At 39.6% G+C, this 14,232-nt stretch overlaps 3 protein-coding genes across 4 annotated transcripts; 2 read left to right on the top strand and 1 right to left on the bottom strand.

Annotated features, from left to right (window-relative positions):
* Positions 1-648: 648 nt before the first annotated feature.
* hcls1 (hematopoietic cell-specific Lyn substrate 1) lies at positions 649-7,526 on the top strand. Of its 2 annotated transcripts, XM_056425077.1 has the most exons (15): positions 661-1,321; positions 1,897-1,980; positions 2,082-2,155; positions 3,121-3,244; positions 3,345-3,455; positions 3,924-3,978; positions 4,054-4,164; positions 4,242-4,352; positions 4,463-4,518; positions 5,007-5,076; positions 5,199-5,347; positions 5,430-5,693; positions 6,451-6,646; positions 6,717-6,785; positions 6,867-7,526. In XM_056425077.1, the coding sequence occupies exons 1-15, from the start codon at positions 1,202-1,204 to the stop codon at positions 7,001-7,003; spliced, it is 1,731 nt and encodes a 576-aa protein (XP_056281052.1). In that variant the 5' UTR covers positions 661-1,201; the 3' UTR covers positions 7,004-7,526. The 2 variants fall into 2 exon arrangements, with proteins under 2 accessions (XP_056281051.1, XP_056281052.1); XM_056425076.1 differs by having other exon boundaries at positions 649-1,321; positions 3,924-4,164.
* A 1,110-nt stretch (positions 7,527-8,636) lies between these two features.
* llph (LLP homolog, long-term synaptic facilitation factor) lies at positions 8,637-11,090 on the bottom strand. Its single transcript, XM_056425096.1, has 3 exons — positions 11,001-11,090; positions 10,040-10,253; positions 8,637-9,215 (listed from the first exon to the last, which is right to left on the bottom strand). The coding sequence occupies exons 2-3, from the start codon at positions 10,239-10,241 to the stop codon at positions 9,049-9,051; spliced, it is 369 nt and encodes a 122-aa protein (XP_056281071.1). The 5' UTR covers positions 10,242-10,253; positions 11,001-11,090; the 3' UTR covers positions 8,637-9,048.
* Positions 11,091-11,255: 165 nt separating this feature from the next.
* On the top strand, positions 11,256-13,060 carry pex26 (peroxisomal biogenesis factor 26). Its single transcript, XM_056425084.1, has 6 exons — positions 11,256-11,286; positions 11,363-11,573; positions 11,697-11,837; positions 12,016-12,341; positions 12,430-12,570; positions 12,677-13,060. Exons 2-6 carry the CDS (start codon positions 11,365-11,367, stop codon positions 12,781-12,783), a joined length of 924 nt encoding a protein of 307 aa, XP_056281059.1. The 5' UTR covers positions 11,256-11,286; positions 11,363-11,364; the 3' UTR covers positions 12,784-13,060.
* The last annotated feature ends 1,172 nt before the right edge of the window (positions 13,061-14,232 follow it).

Raw genomic sequence — 14,232 nt, 5'->3', positions numbered from 1 at the left:
GGTGTATAGAGGCCCATTTCCATCAACTATCACTCCAGTGTTCTAATGGTACATTGTGTTTGCTAATCGCCTTAGAAGACTAATGTCTGATTAGAAAACCCTTGTGCAATTATGTTAGCACAGCTGAAAACAGTTATGCTGGTGATATAAACTATACAACTGGCCTTCCTTTGAGCTTGAAGTTTGAAGAACAAAATTAATACTTCAAATATTAATCATTATTTCTAACCTTGTCAATGTCTTGACTATATTTTCTATTCAATTTTCAATTCATTTGATAAATAAAAGTGAGTTTTCATGGGAGACACGAAATTGTCTGGATGACCCCAAACTTTTGAACGGTAGTGTACAAAACTGAAAAGGTATAGGTAGAAGCAAAAAATGCTTATATATGCCTATCCTAAATTATAATAATAAAATAAATCAGAAAATTAATATAAAATCAAGAAAAATGATGTATTGAATAAAAAATTATATATATATATTCCATATACATATGTTTCAATCACACTTATAACCCTCACAAATTGTTTTATAAATATTTCTTTTGGAAACCAAAAATGAGTTGACCATTCTTATATCCATTTTAGCGTTGTTCCATAATTGAAAGAAGCATAATCTTACTGACACTGAAGTCACATTCATTGTATTTGTTTTAATGTTTATAGCACTGAATAAAGATAAAGTTTTATTATTTTTCATGCAGGGTATAAACTTTCCTAGAAAGAGATTATTGTATTTTTCTATGTGTGCCTGAATCTAATAGAGGTTTTATAATTGTTTAGCCACCCAAAATCCTTTGATGGCTTGGAACAACACATGTATTTTATTGTGTTGTACCTATGGTCCTGGACTCAGAGTTTGCTGTTGTTTATTGTGTATAATGTGTGTAAGTCTGCCCCCAAGTGTTGTAACTACACTACAACCGGCTACATCACAGTTGTGAGAGACCCTTCTCTCACGTGCTGCTCATAAAACTATTTTAAAGGGAATCTAAAACTCAAAATGTGCTCTCATCCCAACTTTATCTGCCAACCCTCGTAATTCCGAGCGCATATGAATGCAGCATTTCTTACTTTTTTTAAATATAAAATAACTACATATACATATGTTATACTAAAATACCAAAGCAGTGTTAGTGTTATTAATTAAAGTACGATTAATAAAAAAAGGACAACATTTTGTTTTAGTTTTATTTTACATGCAACGCGCGTTCACGTGCGCGAGACCCGCGTTCACGTGTCGCGCATCACAACTGCGTGAAGAATTTAGATCACTTTGTTGGTTTCACATCAACACGGACATCAACCTGACACGGAAGGTGAGTTTATCTTCTTTATTCTAAGTCTGAGGAGCCTAAATGTTATTACAATTTATTTTAGTCACCTTTAAAGTGCATTGAGGAAGTAGATTTAGTGAGACTACTTCTATGTGAATTCATTTTAAAGTGGAATATCGTTATGTAGCGTAAAACATTTGTTGTATCTCTATGGCCAACATATTAATTCTACTAAAATAACTTAATAACGACTATTTACGACAGTAGAATATGGTAAAAAATCCCTAAACTAACATTAATTAGATAAAAATATATAAATAAATATATTATTTTTGGTGTGTTAAAGAATTTAAGGCTCCACAGGAAGTATTTTAAAAGTATGTTGTTGTGATGCTGTTTTGAGGATTTCAGTGTGTGTGTGTACGCCATGAAGCACTGCTGTGTGTTTCATTTTGGGGAAATGGAGCTTCATGTTGAAAATAACTTCCTTTTTTGAGACTTCAGCAAATGGTGGTCAGAGCTAGTTTGTTGTTGTCATAAATAGATAATAGTCAGTGCATTAGATGTATAATAGTTATGAATAAACGATAATTAATCAGAGTTTTATACGTCCCCAGATGTGGAAGTCAGCCGTGGGCCACAACGTGAGCCTGAAGGTGGCCGCGGAGGGCGACGACTGGGAGACAGACCCTGACTTTGAGGTGCTGTCTACTTCCTGGAGATGCACTGACACTGTGGTGAAAACCTGTGTGTGTGTGTGTGCATGTGTGTGTGCGTCCAACCGTCTCTGTGTGTGTTTCAGAACGACGTGTCGGAGCAGGAGCAGAGGTGGGGGGCGAAGAGCGTCGAGGGCTCGGGGCACAAAGGGCACATCAGGTGAGAGATGCACGACATCTGTCTGGAAACCAACGGTCCTCCTCCAGATGAAGGGCAGGTCAGACCGGTTGATGTGAGGAACAACAGGAAGAGGAAGTGAGAGCAGAGAGCACACGCCGAGTCTCTCCTAATATGGGTAACACATGATGAACCTTTGACGTCATCGCTGGATGTCAGAACAGAACTACGATTGATCTGCGACACTTTGAAACGCTTCTCCGTGTGAGAGGAAGACGAGGGCGTTCATCCTCTTCCTGCAGGACACTTCATTCATAACTCATTTGTAGTTATTAGGTTCTTCAAGAAGACACCTTGGAGCACCTGGGGCAACCTGGAGAGGATCTGCACCGAAATCCATTCATAAAAAACGTGTTACTTTTTACAACTACGTTGATGCTTCTATCATCTAGATTAAGATAAGATAAAGATAAAAAGGGGTTTATTGTCATTGTTGTTGTACAACAACTTTCAGTTTGATGGCCCACAACCAGCCAGTAGTAGGAAACAACAGAGATAGACAAGATAAAAGTACACAAGGATGAAAGTGTATGGATAAAAATGCACAAGAGGAATAAAATAAAGCAAACGTTACCAAGTAAAATAAGATAGATGTGTGCGTTTTCATATCGCAATTGTGTAAAGTGTCAAGTGTCTAATATTGTTGCATTTTAGCAGCTATCAATATATTTGCAATATTTACAACCACCGAAATATAAAAGATGAGACGCCACTGGAGGGAATTCTCACGACACATCTATAAATCACAAGTCAATTATTTATTTTCGGCCTTCATGAAAAAAAAACGTCTTATTTTCTTGCGTTTATGTCTTTATTTTAATTAATATTTCGAGTTCCTTTTATATAGTTTAAATCTCTGTAAAAGCCTAAATCCCACAGGTTGCTAACAGGTTGTTTTTGTCGTGCATCTCTGCGTCGGTGTGTTTGACCCCTGCGTGACCTTCCAGTGTCGCGGAGCTCAGAAACAAGGTCACGGCGGAGCACGAGCAGCTCAAGCAGAAGGATGCGACTCCCAAAGCGTCGTACGGGTACGGAGGAAAGTTCGGAGTCGAAAAGGACCGAATGGACAAGGTACGCGAGAAACTCAAAACACGCTTATGAACTCCTCTTCTTATTCCTATAATCTCGTATAGAAACACGTGAGCTGTGAACGCGTGTCTCTTCTCTCCAGGTGGCTTTGGGGAACGACTACCGGGCGCAGGTGGAGCAGCACTCCTCCCAGACGGACGCGGCGCGAGGGTTCGGCGGGAAATTCGGCGTTCAGAAAGACCGCATGGACAAGGTGAGCGGGAGGGATTCAGACTAGTTTTAAAGGAATAAGTGGAACATTGAAGATGGAAGACTTGATGAGTTAATTCATCTTAATTCATTATTTTTTATTTTCCCTTGCCTGGAAACCAATTTAATTCCACGTACTGTACATGCATACGCTCATACATATACATCTGCCTTGATCTATGTAGTTTGTTTCTTTAAATAAAAAAGAAATGAAAAAGGCTCACACACACGCACATCCACATGCACACATGTACACCTGCATGTTTATTTTTTATGTTTTCATTTTTCTCAATACTCTGACTTTATGATGTTTTGTCCACTGTTTCGTCGTCCTCTATGTATTGTCTTTTGTCTTATAGTTTTTTTTAAATTAAATTTAAAAAAGAAGATGGAAGACTGAGATTTTGAACAATCGAAACTGAGGAGAAGTTATTTGAACTATTTAATTGAAAAATCTGTGTCGTCTGCGCAGTCGGCCGTGGGCTTTGAATACAAAGGAGAGGTGCAGAAACACGCGTCTCAGAAAGGTAAGACACCTGTCCGCCTTCTCAATTATTTTCCTTTTCCCCAACATAATGTGTCTCCCATCTGCGTGTGTTCAGACTACTCAAAGGGATTTGGAGGAAAGTTCGGCGTGGAGAAAGAAAAAGTGGACAAGGTGGCTCTGGGCTACGACTACAAAGGCCAGACGGAGAAGCACCAGTCGCAAAAAGGTGCGTTCAAATTGTGTCAAATCATCGTTTTGACACGTTTTTCTAAAATTTAGACTGATTTTAATTCCTTTATTCAGATTATTCAAAAGGGTTTGGAGGGAAGTTTGGTGTTGAGAAGGAGAAAATGGATAAAGCCGCTCTGGGCTATGATTATAAGAGCGAGATGGAGAAGCACCAGTCGCAGAAAGGTGAGGAGAGACACTGTGTGTGTGTGTGTGTGTGTGTGTGTGTGTGTGTGTGTGTGTGTGTGTGTGTACATCTTAAAATACGCTGACTGATCAGATCGATCTCTGTTTAGATTATTCTGCAGGTTTTGGAGGTCATTATGGAGTCCAGGCCGACCGCATGGATAAGGTCTGAATTACAGCTGCAATTATTTATTTGTATTTATTTTGTTATTCATCTGGAGGTTAATGAAAGTAGGCCTTTTAAATTTTTTAACGGGTCTCATATCACGCCTTTTTTTTACTGTTGATTAATTAATTAATTAATATATATATATATTCTTATTTTTCCAGATTTACGATGTAAATTAAAAGCCTCTTTTTGGTTACTTCTAAATGTTGACATTATACTCAAGACATACTGCATGTACTCACTTGGATATGTGAAATATATATATATATATATTATATATATATATATATATATATTTGTTAAAAAACATGAATAGATATAATGTAAAATACCTCCGTTGTTGAGGCCGAGCATATTTTCTGTGGCTCGGGGGGAAATTTATATTTGGTACCAGAGACAAACTTATGTTTCATCTTATAGAGGATCAATTTAGGGCTAAAATTACCTTTTGAAAAAATCCATCTTCCTCTCTGTTGCTCTTTCAGAGTGCAGCTGGATTCTCTGACATAGACTCCCCTTCCTCCGCTTATAAAAAGACACAACCGGTCGAGGCCTGTAAGTCCATTTTTCCACTCATGCACTGTATTCATGTGTTCATCACTGTGTTCATCACTGTGTTCATCACTGTATTCATGTATTCATCACTGTGTTCATCATTATTTCTCTGAATTCTGCAGCAGTTGCAGGTGCAGGAAAACTGAAGGCCCGGTTTGAGAACATGGCCAAAGCTTCAGGTGAAGAGAACAAGAAGAAAGTGGAAGAGGAGAGAGCGAGGAGGCAAGCCAGAGAGAGCCGAGAGCGAGAGGAGGCCCGGCGCAGGCAGGAGGTAACGAAGCGAGGTCCGAAAAGAGGTCCGGATAGGAAGCGACGGACGAGCGTGCGCGGCAATGATTTTGTGTTTCCTGCAGGAGGAGAGCAGGAGAGAGGAGGACCACCGGCCACCACCTGACCCAGATGTGGCCCCAGATGAGGATGAGGATGAAGACGAGGCTGCATATGAGAATGAGGCTGCAGACGAGGCTGCAGACGAGGCTGCAGACGAGGTTGCAGACGAGCCCCCATATGAGGACGAGGCTGCATATGAGGAGTTGGAAATGCCGCCACCTGAAATCCACCACCACATGCCAGAGATACAAGAAATACCTGAACCAGAACCAGAGTCAGAACCAGAAGTAAGACACACATTCATTTATCGATTTAAATGTAAATCTAAGACAGTCATGAAAACATAGAAACAGAAATAAGAACAAAACAAGCTGAGATTACATGAGATAAATATGTGTAGATTAATCTCTCTCTATCAAACAATCAATTCCCTGTTTATCTTTCATTCTTTTAAATTTCTATTTGTTTTGAAGCAGAATATTTTATTTTTTTTAAATGTAAGGTCGACCAGACACATTTTTATATTTTAGTCAGTTTTATTTCAGTGTGAGTGATTTTATTTTTTTAGAAAAAAGAAAGAAAATTCATTGGGTGACAAAATTTTTTTTTTTTAAATGGACTAATTCCTAAAACAGGAGAGCATGTTTGTATCTGTAATGGATTATTTTTAGCTATGGAGTGAGTATTCATATTAAAGTATTTATAGTGTGTATTAACCATATCTATATGAAAATATAAAATACAAGAAAGAAAAAAAATTTATTTTTATTTTGCAGTGTGTAAGTTGAGCAATGACGTTACTGGCTACCATCTTTCTGAGGAAAACTAGTTGCAACTCAGGAAACAGGGTTTTCTCTCTTTTTTAATGTTTTACTGTGCAGCAGACAGAACCTTTTTTGTCTCTGAAGGTTCTGTAAAAGAGTAAAAATAATTTAAAAAACAGCCTCTTGGCTCGAACGGCAACACGTGAAACTGGGCCGAGGTCTTAGGTCATCTCCAGGATTTCAGATCACAAACTCAAAAGATGCTGTGCGATGTTTCCAGGAGGAACCGGTCTACGACGAGCCGCCCCCGATGCTGCCGCCGCGCTCAGACGACTTCCTGGACCCTCCTCCGCTCCCCAACAGGTCGGCGGCTGAGGAGGAGGAGGATGAGGATGAGGATGAGGATGAGGATGATGATGATGATGGAGAGTATGAGGAACCCGTGGAGCCGCCGACGTCTCCTCCTCCGCCGACAGGTCCGTCAGCTCTCAGTAAAAAGTCAAACCTCCTGCACGTGAAACTCGCTCACTTCGTTTTATTTTACAGACGACGACCACTACTATGAAGACCTGTCGAGTGGCACGCAGGCCGTCGCCATTTATGACTACGAAGGAGGTATGACACCTTTTTTTAAAATTACATTTAATCATCCATCAATATTTATGAGGATTAATCCCCCCCACCCCCCACACACAGAGGCTGAAGATGAGATCTCCTTCAGCCCGGATGACGTCATCACCAACATCGAGATGATCGACGAGGGCTGGTGGAAGGGACAGAGTCACGGCCGCGTTGGTCTGTTCCCGGCCGCTTATGTCAAGCTGCAGCAGTGAGCTTATACGCTTCAAAAATATCAAGTTTAATATCGCATGTTTCTCAGGTTGTATTCATTTTAGCATTGTATTTATAGAATAAATCATAGAAAACGTGCCGACATCCAGTCGTATTGCGTAGCTCACATAGGGGCAGTGAGCATGCGACAGTACGACTGTATTAGTACAAAGGGGTTAAATCTTTTACCTGCAATAAACTGATTGAATACAACATTCTCATACCTGCAAACTCATGAGGGGTGAAAAAGGTGACAACGGGGGGGGGGGGTGCAGGTGACTTTTTGTTGTTGTCACCACACCACATCCACGTTGTTTGAAGCCTCAAAGCTTTTAGAACCACAACTTGTCATTTTATTGTTCCGACCACAAATCTAAATAATGATAATAAACAGTTTAAGAACAAAAGGTCCTCCGCTCTGACTCAGCCCTGTAATGATAGTAATAACAAATATACATTGTCATTTTATATAATATGGTTAAAGTCATTAATAAACCAACTTCCTTTTTTGTTGCCTGAACAGTCCTCATGGACTTTTCCCTGAATCTGTTCTGTCTCTACCTGTTTGTCACGATAATCATATTATAACTTCTATACATATTACATACCTGCCATAAATATCATGATACCCGATACCAGAATTCAATACAATACCATAAAAACAATATGGTACCATAAATACGAGACTGGTATATTTATCTATAATAGTAATAAATAAAACATCTGTATGGTTCACTTTTTACCAACTTTTTCAACACTTAACAAATGACAGTAATATTAGTCTTAATACAGCCAGATATGAATGAAACTACATGGTTCCATCATAGCATTGATTATACACTATGAGGCCGTTAGTCTCTGACCAGATGATCCACAGTTCATCAGGATGAGCAGCTGGAGAGTTACACAACTTTACAGACTGAAACATTTCACTTCTGGCATCTTTTATTTTTTAAGCCGAAGTCTCTAAAGCTCCGCCACTTCTCTCGCTGTGAGCTGCGCAGCGCAGTGTGCGCAGACAGCTCGACACGGAGCAGCGCGTGCGCTCTGATCGCTCTCTTAATGAAGTATCGATACTAAAACTATGCTAAATCACATCGTGTTTAACGTACGGGTACTTTGTTAGCATCACTACACCGTGCAGCGTGACAGCAGCAGATGTAGCGGCTAACATTCAAGCTAACCTGAACCCCCAAACGATGTCGACAACTGAACGCTGATTGGCCGAGACACGTCCCATCAAAGATGTTTTATTGCGAAGAAGAGCACCACTTCACACTTTTCTCCGCGTCTCACTGCAATCTCAACGGCAGCGGGCCAGGTGACCCCCCCCCCAAAAACAAAAACTCTTCGGATCTCCACGATTCACGTGGATGACCTATTTTGAGTTCAAAACGGTGAATTTCACCGAAAGGTGACAAGTTTGCAGGTATGCATTCTACAGGCAAGTTTCTTTGTATTACAACTTTAATTGGTCTATTTCCAACTTCAGGGCTAATCACACACCTTCGATACGACGGTACTCAGAGATTTGGGCAAAATATTCCAATTAATTTGAAGAATCTGAGAATTACAACAAAGCAAGGGGAGAAAATGACATGCGACAAAAACAAGACATTTCAGTCTCAACGGGTGCACCAGTAATACGTCTTTATACATCAATAGTAAACAAAACCAGCCATAGATCTGGAAGTTATTTTTTATCAGAGTATTAAAAACGTACATTGCAATAGAGAATATATGACAATCACCTGCCTTGCTATGGTGTAGTAAGACGAGCTAAAAAGGATATTTTGCACAAGTCTTAGTTTCCTAAAACGGGTCCGAACACGAAAATGAAACAGTTGTTCCATAAGAACAAACATTTTCCTGCACCAAAATATTTGACAACAGACTCTGATGCACAAGTAGGAATCTTGCAATCCACCGAACATGAGATTCAACAGCAGAAATTCCACAGGTGTCACGTACAAAAGAATACATGAAATCATTTGCTTTTTCTGCGTCAAAAGTCTTTAAGGCAAAGCACAGGTCTTCTGGTTTTGGCTCACCAGGCCATTCCCTTCTTCAGCTTCTTGCCCTGGCTGCCTTTCTTTCCGACCCGTTTGCTCTTCATTTTCTTGGCCTGCCGTTGGTTCATCCACACGGGGTACTGACCATTTTCATCCAACAGAGTTTTCTTGTTGCGCTTGCTGTCCAAGTCCATCTTCCCATCTGTGACGCAAAAGACAAAGATTACAAAAATGAAAATAAGATGAACTAGAACGGGCACTCATAGAGCGCATACCTTCGCATATCACAAGATTGGGCATTGAATTATGAACATTTTGGCATTAGTTGCATGCCAATTGGATATAAATTGACCGAGCTATGGTAAAAAGAAGAGTTTGACCTTTTCATGACCTTGACCTTTGACCCGATCGATCCCAGCATCTAATCAAATGGTCCCCGGATAATAACCAATCATCCCACCAAATTTCATGCGATTCAAGAAGATTTTGACCTTTTCATGACCTTGACCCCGATCGATCCCAAAATCTAATCAAATGGTCCCTGGATAATAACCAATCATCCCACCAAATTTCATGTGATTCGGTTTAATACTTTTTGAGTTATGCGAGTAACACGCATACAAATAAATAAATTACACGGCGATTTTCAATGCGAAGGTAAAAAACACAAAATACAACCCGTGGAGTAGCGGATTTTGCGAGTAACACGCATACAAATAAATATAAAATACACGGCGATCAAAACATAATCTTTCCGCATTTTCAATGCGAAGGTAATAAACATGTTTCCCAAAAGCAAACGCACCAACAGAAATAAAAAGGAAATGTCTGTCAATTAGGATGTTAAGAATTGTATTGAAAATGTTGTCTGGAAACTAACACTCGCCCAATTTGACAATCTGTGCCGTCAACACAAATCTACAGAAACTAGGAAACAATTACCTTTTGAAAAACAACTGAACAAATATAAAACTGTAATCAGCTGTTGATCCTCGTGGACCATGTTGTGCCCAACCTCTCACTCACCGTCGCCCGCCATTGCCACATCCACCTTGATCTGGTCGGCCGTCACCACAGTGGCGATCTCCTCCATGTCAGCCATGACGGCCTTTCCCGTCTTACCCATGCTCAGAGCGTGTTTCAGACGGACCAGCTCCTTTGGCGCTATCGTCTTCCTCCTCTCGGCACGCATCTTCCTCTTCCATTTGCTCCGGAGGCTTTTTGCCATTTTAAGGACAAGCTGGGAAAAAAAGGAAGACAAGTCAAAAAACACCAGTCTGGCTTACACATTCTTTTCCAATTCTTTCCCCTGACGGGAAGCAGCTCTCTGATGCACACATTAGACAAGACATAATGTTTCAGCTTCAAGGACAGTTTTTGTAACTTAAACTGTATTACAAACAGTGTTTAACTAATCTAATTGTTTGATGAAGGCACTATCATCAGATTGATACTCTTAGGACACATTAAGACTTTTCAATATAATAGTGAAGACGTAAAAAAACATTCACAGATTGAGAGTAATGGTATCATACGGGTAATAATAGTCAGATAATAGTGATGGGTGGTATTAAACGTGAGCAGAGACACGTGATCTGTTCACAGCTCCACAGACAGGAGAGAAAGTAAAGTTATTGCTTCATGGAGGCAGGTTTCAAAATAAAAACGCTTCGGCCTTTAATAAACCTACGCACACAATTCACATGGCGCAATATCTTATTGATAAGATCATTCTTCACTTATCAACTAGAATACTAAAGCTAGCGGTACACGTTGTCACCAACTCGTGGTAAATATGTTACATAACTATATATTAGTTAATAGCTACAGCTATAAACCTTACGGTTACGAGCAGTTCGCTAGCTTCATAGCTATCAAAAAGGCTAAATCAGCTCAAGTATTCCCTTTAAAGCTAACTAATACCGCACGTTAGATTAATAAAGTGTAAAAGTGTTGTTCCACGTGTTAACAGTAAGCAGCGACTTACATAAATGTAGTTTAGCTGCTTAAATGCCCTCGGTAGACAAGCGAACACTCTCTCCGCTGCGTGCACGTGTTTACAAGTAAGAGAAGAAGAAAAAACAGATGACGCGTGTTTCAAGAAACAGGCACCTGATTGGCTGATTCCGTGACTCTGAAGATCCTAACGTCTGATTGGCTGGTGATCTCAAACCCGGAAGATCGAAGGATTACGGAATGTAAATAAAACGCCGAGGGGAGGAGGACCTACAAATATAACCTCTAAACAGATTTATTTGACACCAGCGTATGAAGTAAGCTGCCAACAGTAAAGCAGTAGCTTTTAACGCTACAATATATATATTTTAGTATATATATTTTAATTTATAGTCATGAGCCACTGTTCGAACAGCCTGGCTCCTGCTCGCAGCTTCGGCACAGTCTGCAGCCCACTGCAGCCCACTTCTTCTTTAACGCAGATGTTCAGCATGTTGGACACCGCTGCGGAGCAAATGATGGTCCACAAAGACTTCCGGGCAGCTTTTGAAACATGCAACACAGGCCTGGAGAGTTGTGCCAACATGGAGCAAGAGGACAGCAGGTGAAAAGTCTAAATGCACCCGGAATCGGTTGCACGCTCCCTGTCTGCCTGGATGGGTGGAGATGTCACGTTGTGTGTATGTGTGTGTGTGTGTGTGTGTGTTTCTGTGTTTTGACTCCCCAGATGTGGAGATGTTAAGGCTGGCTTCTGCATCTTAGGGATTCAAGCACTGGCTGAGCTGAATCAGTGGCATGGTGTCTTCTCCTGGGTCCTTCAGCAGTACGAGTACCAGGAGGAAATACCAGCTAAAATAATGCAGATGTGGTGAGTAAAGCTGAAGCTTTTAGTCAATTAATTAATATGTTCAATATTAGCAGCAAATCCTCACATCAGAGAAGCTGAAGTCAGAGAATGTTTGGCATTTTTACTAAATAAATAACTGAAACAAAGATCTTTTTTTCTGTCGATTCACTAATCCAAAATATTTTCTCTCTCGTGGCAGCATACTTCTTTATTCCAAGGTGGGAGAACCGGCCGCGATGCAGGAGGCCGCCAGAGTTTGGTTGCACTGCCCATCCAACAGCAGAGCAACGGGGTTCAGGACGGTGGCGGAGCTCTACCTCCTGCACGTCCTCGTGCCTCTTGGACACAGAGATGAGGCCGTGGAGCTGATCACCGGTGAGGTTGGAAGCGCCGCGTTCACCGAAGAACAGAAGCAGACGGCACTGGATGTTGTCGAAGAAAAAGAGCAACAGGATAAAGAACCGCCTCTAAATCCCGCCATCGATCCAAACTCGGAGATCACGGCACGGCCTGTCTCTACTCGAGGTCTTCAGCTCAGCCCTCACGACATGCATTATATTCATTCATTTTAGTACAAACAGTGATTCTGACTGTTTGTGTTTGTGTTGTACAGGATCTGTAATGCGTAAACTTGAAGCCATGCTCAGGTTTTTGTATAGAAACGCGTTGATGGTCGGCTCCGGCTCGTTCCCTCTCCGGAGAGTCTTTCTGGCGGCCGTTCTTCTCTACATGCTTTCTTTACACATGGATCCAGGTTGGATTACATCTTCTATGTAGCTCAGTTTCATCATCACAAGGCTTTTGTTGAAGTATACAACTTTTTATTTGGAAATAAATCTGTGCATTTCTTCCCCATGCAGCTCTTCCATCTTCATTCATGTGGATTTCTAAACTTCTCAAACTGCTCAGACAGATGTGGACTACCATGTTTGCGCCGTACTATCAGGCTCTCACTCAGAAACAGTGAAGGACTGAACATCACAACATTTTTCCCGCATCATTTTTGATTAAATTTGACTTCTTTGTGTTGGTAAGAGAATATGGTTTAGTCCCTTTTTCAAAAAATGTCATCAAATGAACACTAGATATATTAATTACTTATTTTTACTCTGAATAAATACATTTCCACCAATTTTTACTGTTTTCTGAGTCAAATCATAAGTATGCTTTTGTATGATTGTAATGTACAACTGGCATTTTTGTATTATTATATATAGTATTACATATTTTAAGATGTTTTCATTAAAATAGATTCTAGTCATTTGGATTTGAACAGTGTTTTAACAAGACCCACTTCTGGGGGGGGGGGGGGTAATCTATAATATGTATGTATGTTTAAATTAGAGCATATATGTATGTGCTTATATCATATATTTATTTCATTTTCTTGATATGCTTATGAAAAAGAAAGGATGTGCTCATCACACATATATGCACAGGTACATAAGATTCAAGAAGATTCATTCAAGATTCAAGATTCAAGATTCAAGATGTTTTATTTGTCACATACACACACAGGGTGCGCAGTGAAATGAAAGTGGCAATGCTCAGCAGGAATGTGCAAGGGCAACAAGTACACACTATTTACAAATAAAAAACAACACAACATTGAAGGACTGAACATCACAACATTTTCCGTTGTCATTTTGATAATATTGTGTTGGTGTTGGTAGAGAATATGGTTTAGTCCTTTTCAAAATGTCATCAAATGAACACTAGATATATTAATTACTTATTTTCTCTGAATAAATACATTTCCACCAATTTTACTGTTTTCTGAGTCAAATCAAAAGTATGCTTTTGTATGATTGTAATGTACAACTGGCATTTTTGTATTATTATATATAGTATTACATATTTTAAGATGTTTTCATTTAAATAGATTCTAGTCATTTGGATTTGAACAGTGTTTTAACAAGACCCACTTCCTGTGGGGAATCTATAATACTGGGTATGTTTAAATTAGAGCATATATGTATGTGCTTATATCATATATTTATTTCATTTTCTTGATATGCTTATGAAAAAGAAAGGATGTGCTCATCACACATATATGCACAGGTACATAATCATACAAAATAAAAGATATAGATTTAAATAATGGTAAATATGCTAATACCGACACACACACATATGTATATATCGGTATATATATGTATGTATATATATTTTATTTGTTTTCATATGCATATCAAGAAAATTAAATACATATTTGATCACACAAAACAAGACAAACTTGATTACAAAACAATGACACCAGTGAGATAAAGTACATTACAACAAATAATAAACACACCAGATGGAATGGTCCTTAGATTAGATTGTTTTAGAGTGGGATAGTATATTCATATTTCACAGCGATGCAGTGCGCGTGACAACTTTTTAACTTTCGTTTACGTCAAAGTGAGGAGAACTG

This window comes from Pseudoliparis swirei, chromosome 10 (assembly GCF_029220125.1).
Source record: "Pseudoliparis swirei isolate HS2019 ecotype Mariana Trench chromosome 10, NWPU_hadal_v1, whole genome shotgun sequence".
Classification (NCBI taxonomy): domain Eukaryota; kingdom Metazoa; phylum Chordata; class Actinopteri; order Perciformes; family Liparidae; genus Pseudoliparis; species Pseudoliparis swirei.
This window is presented reverse-complemented; position numbering and strand designations above follow the sequence as displayed.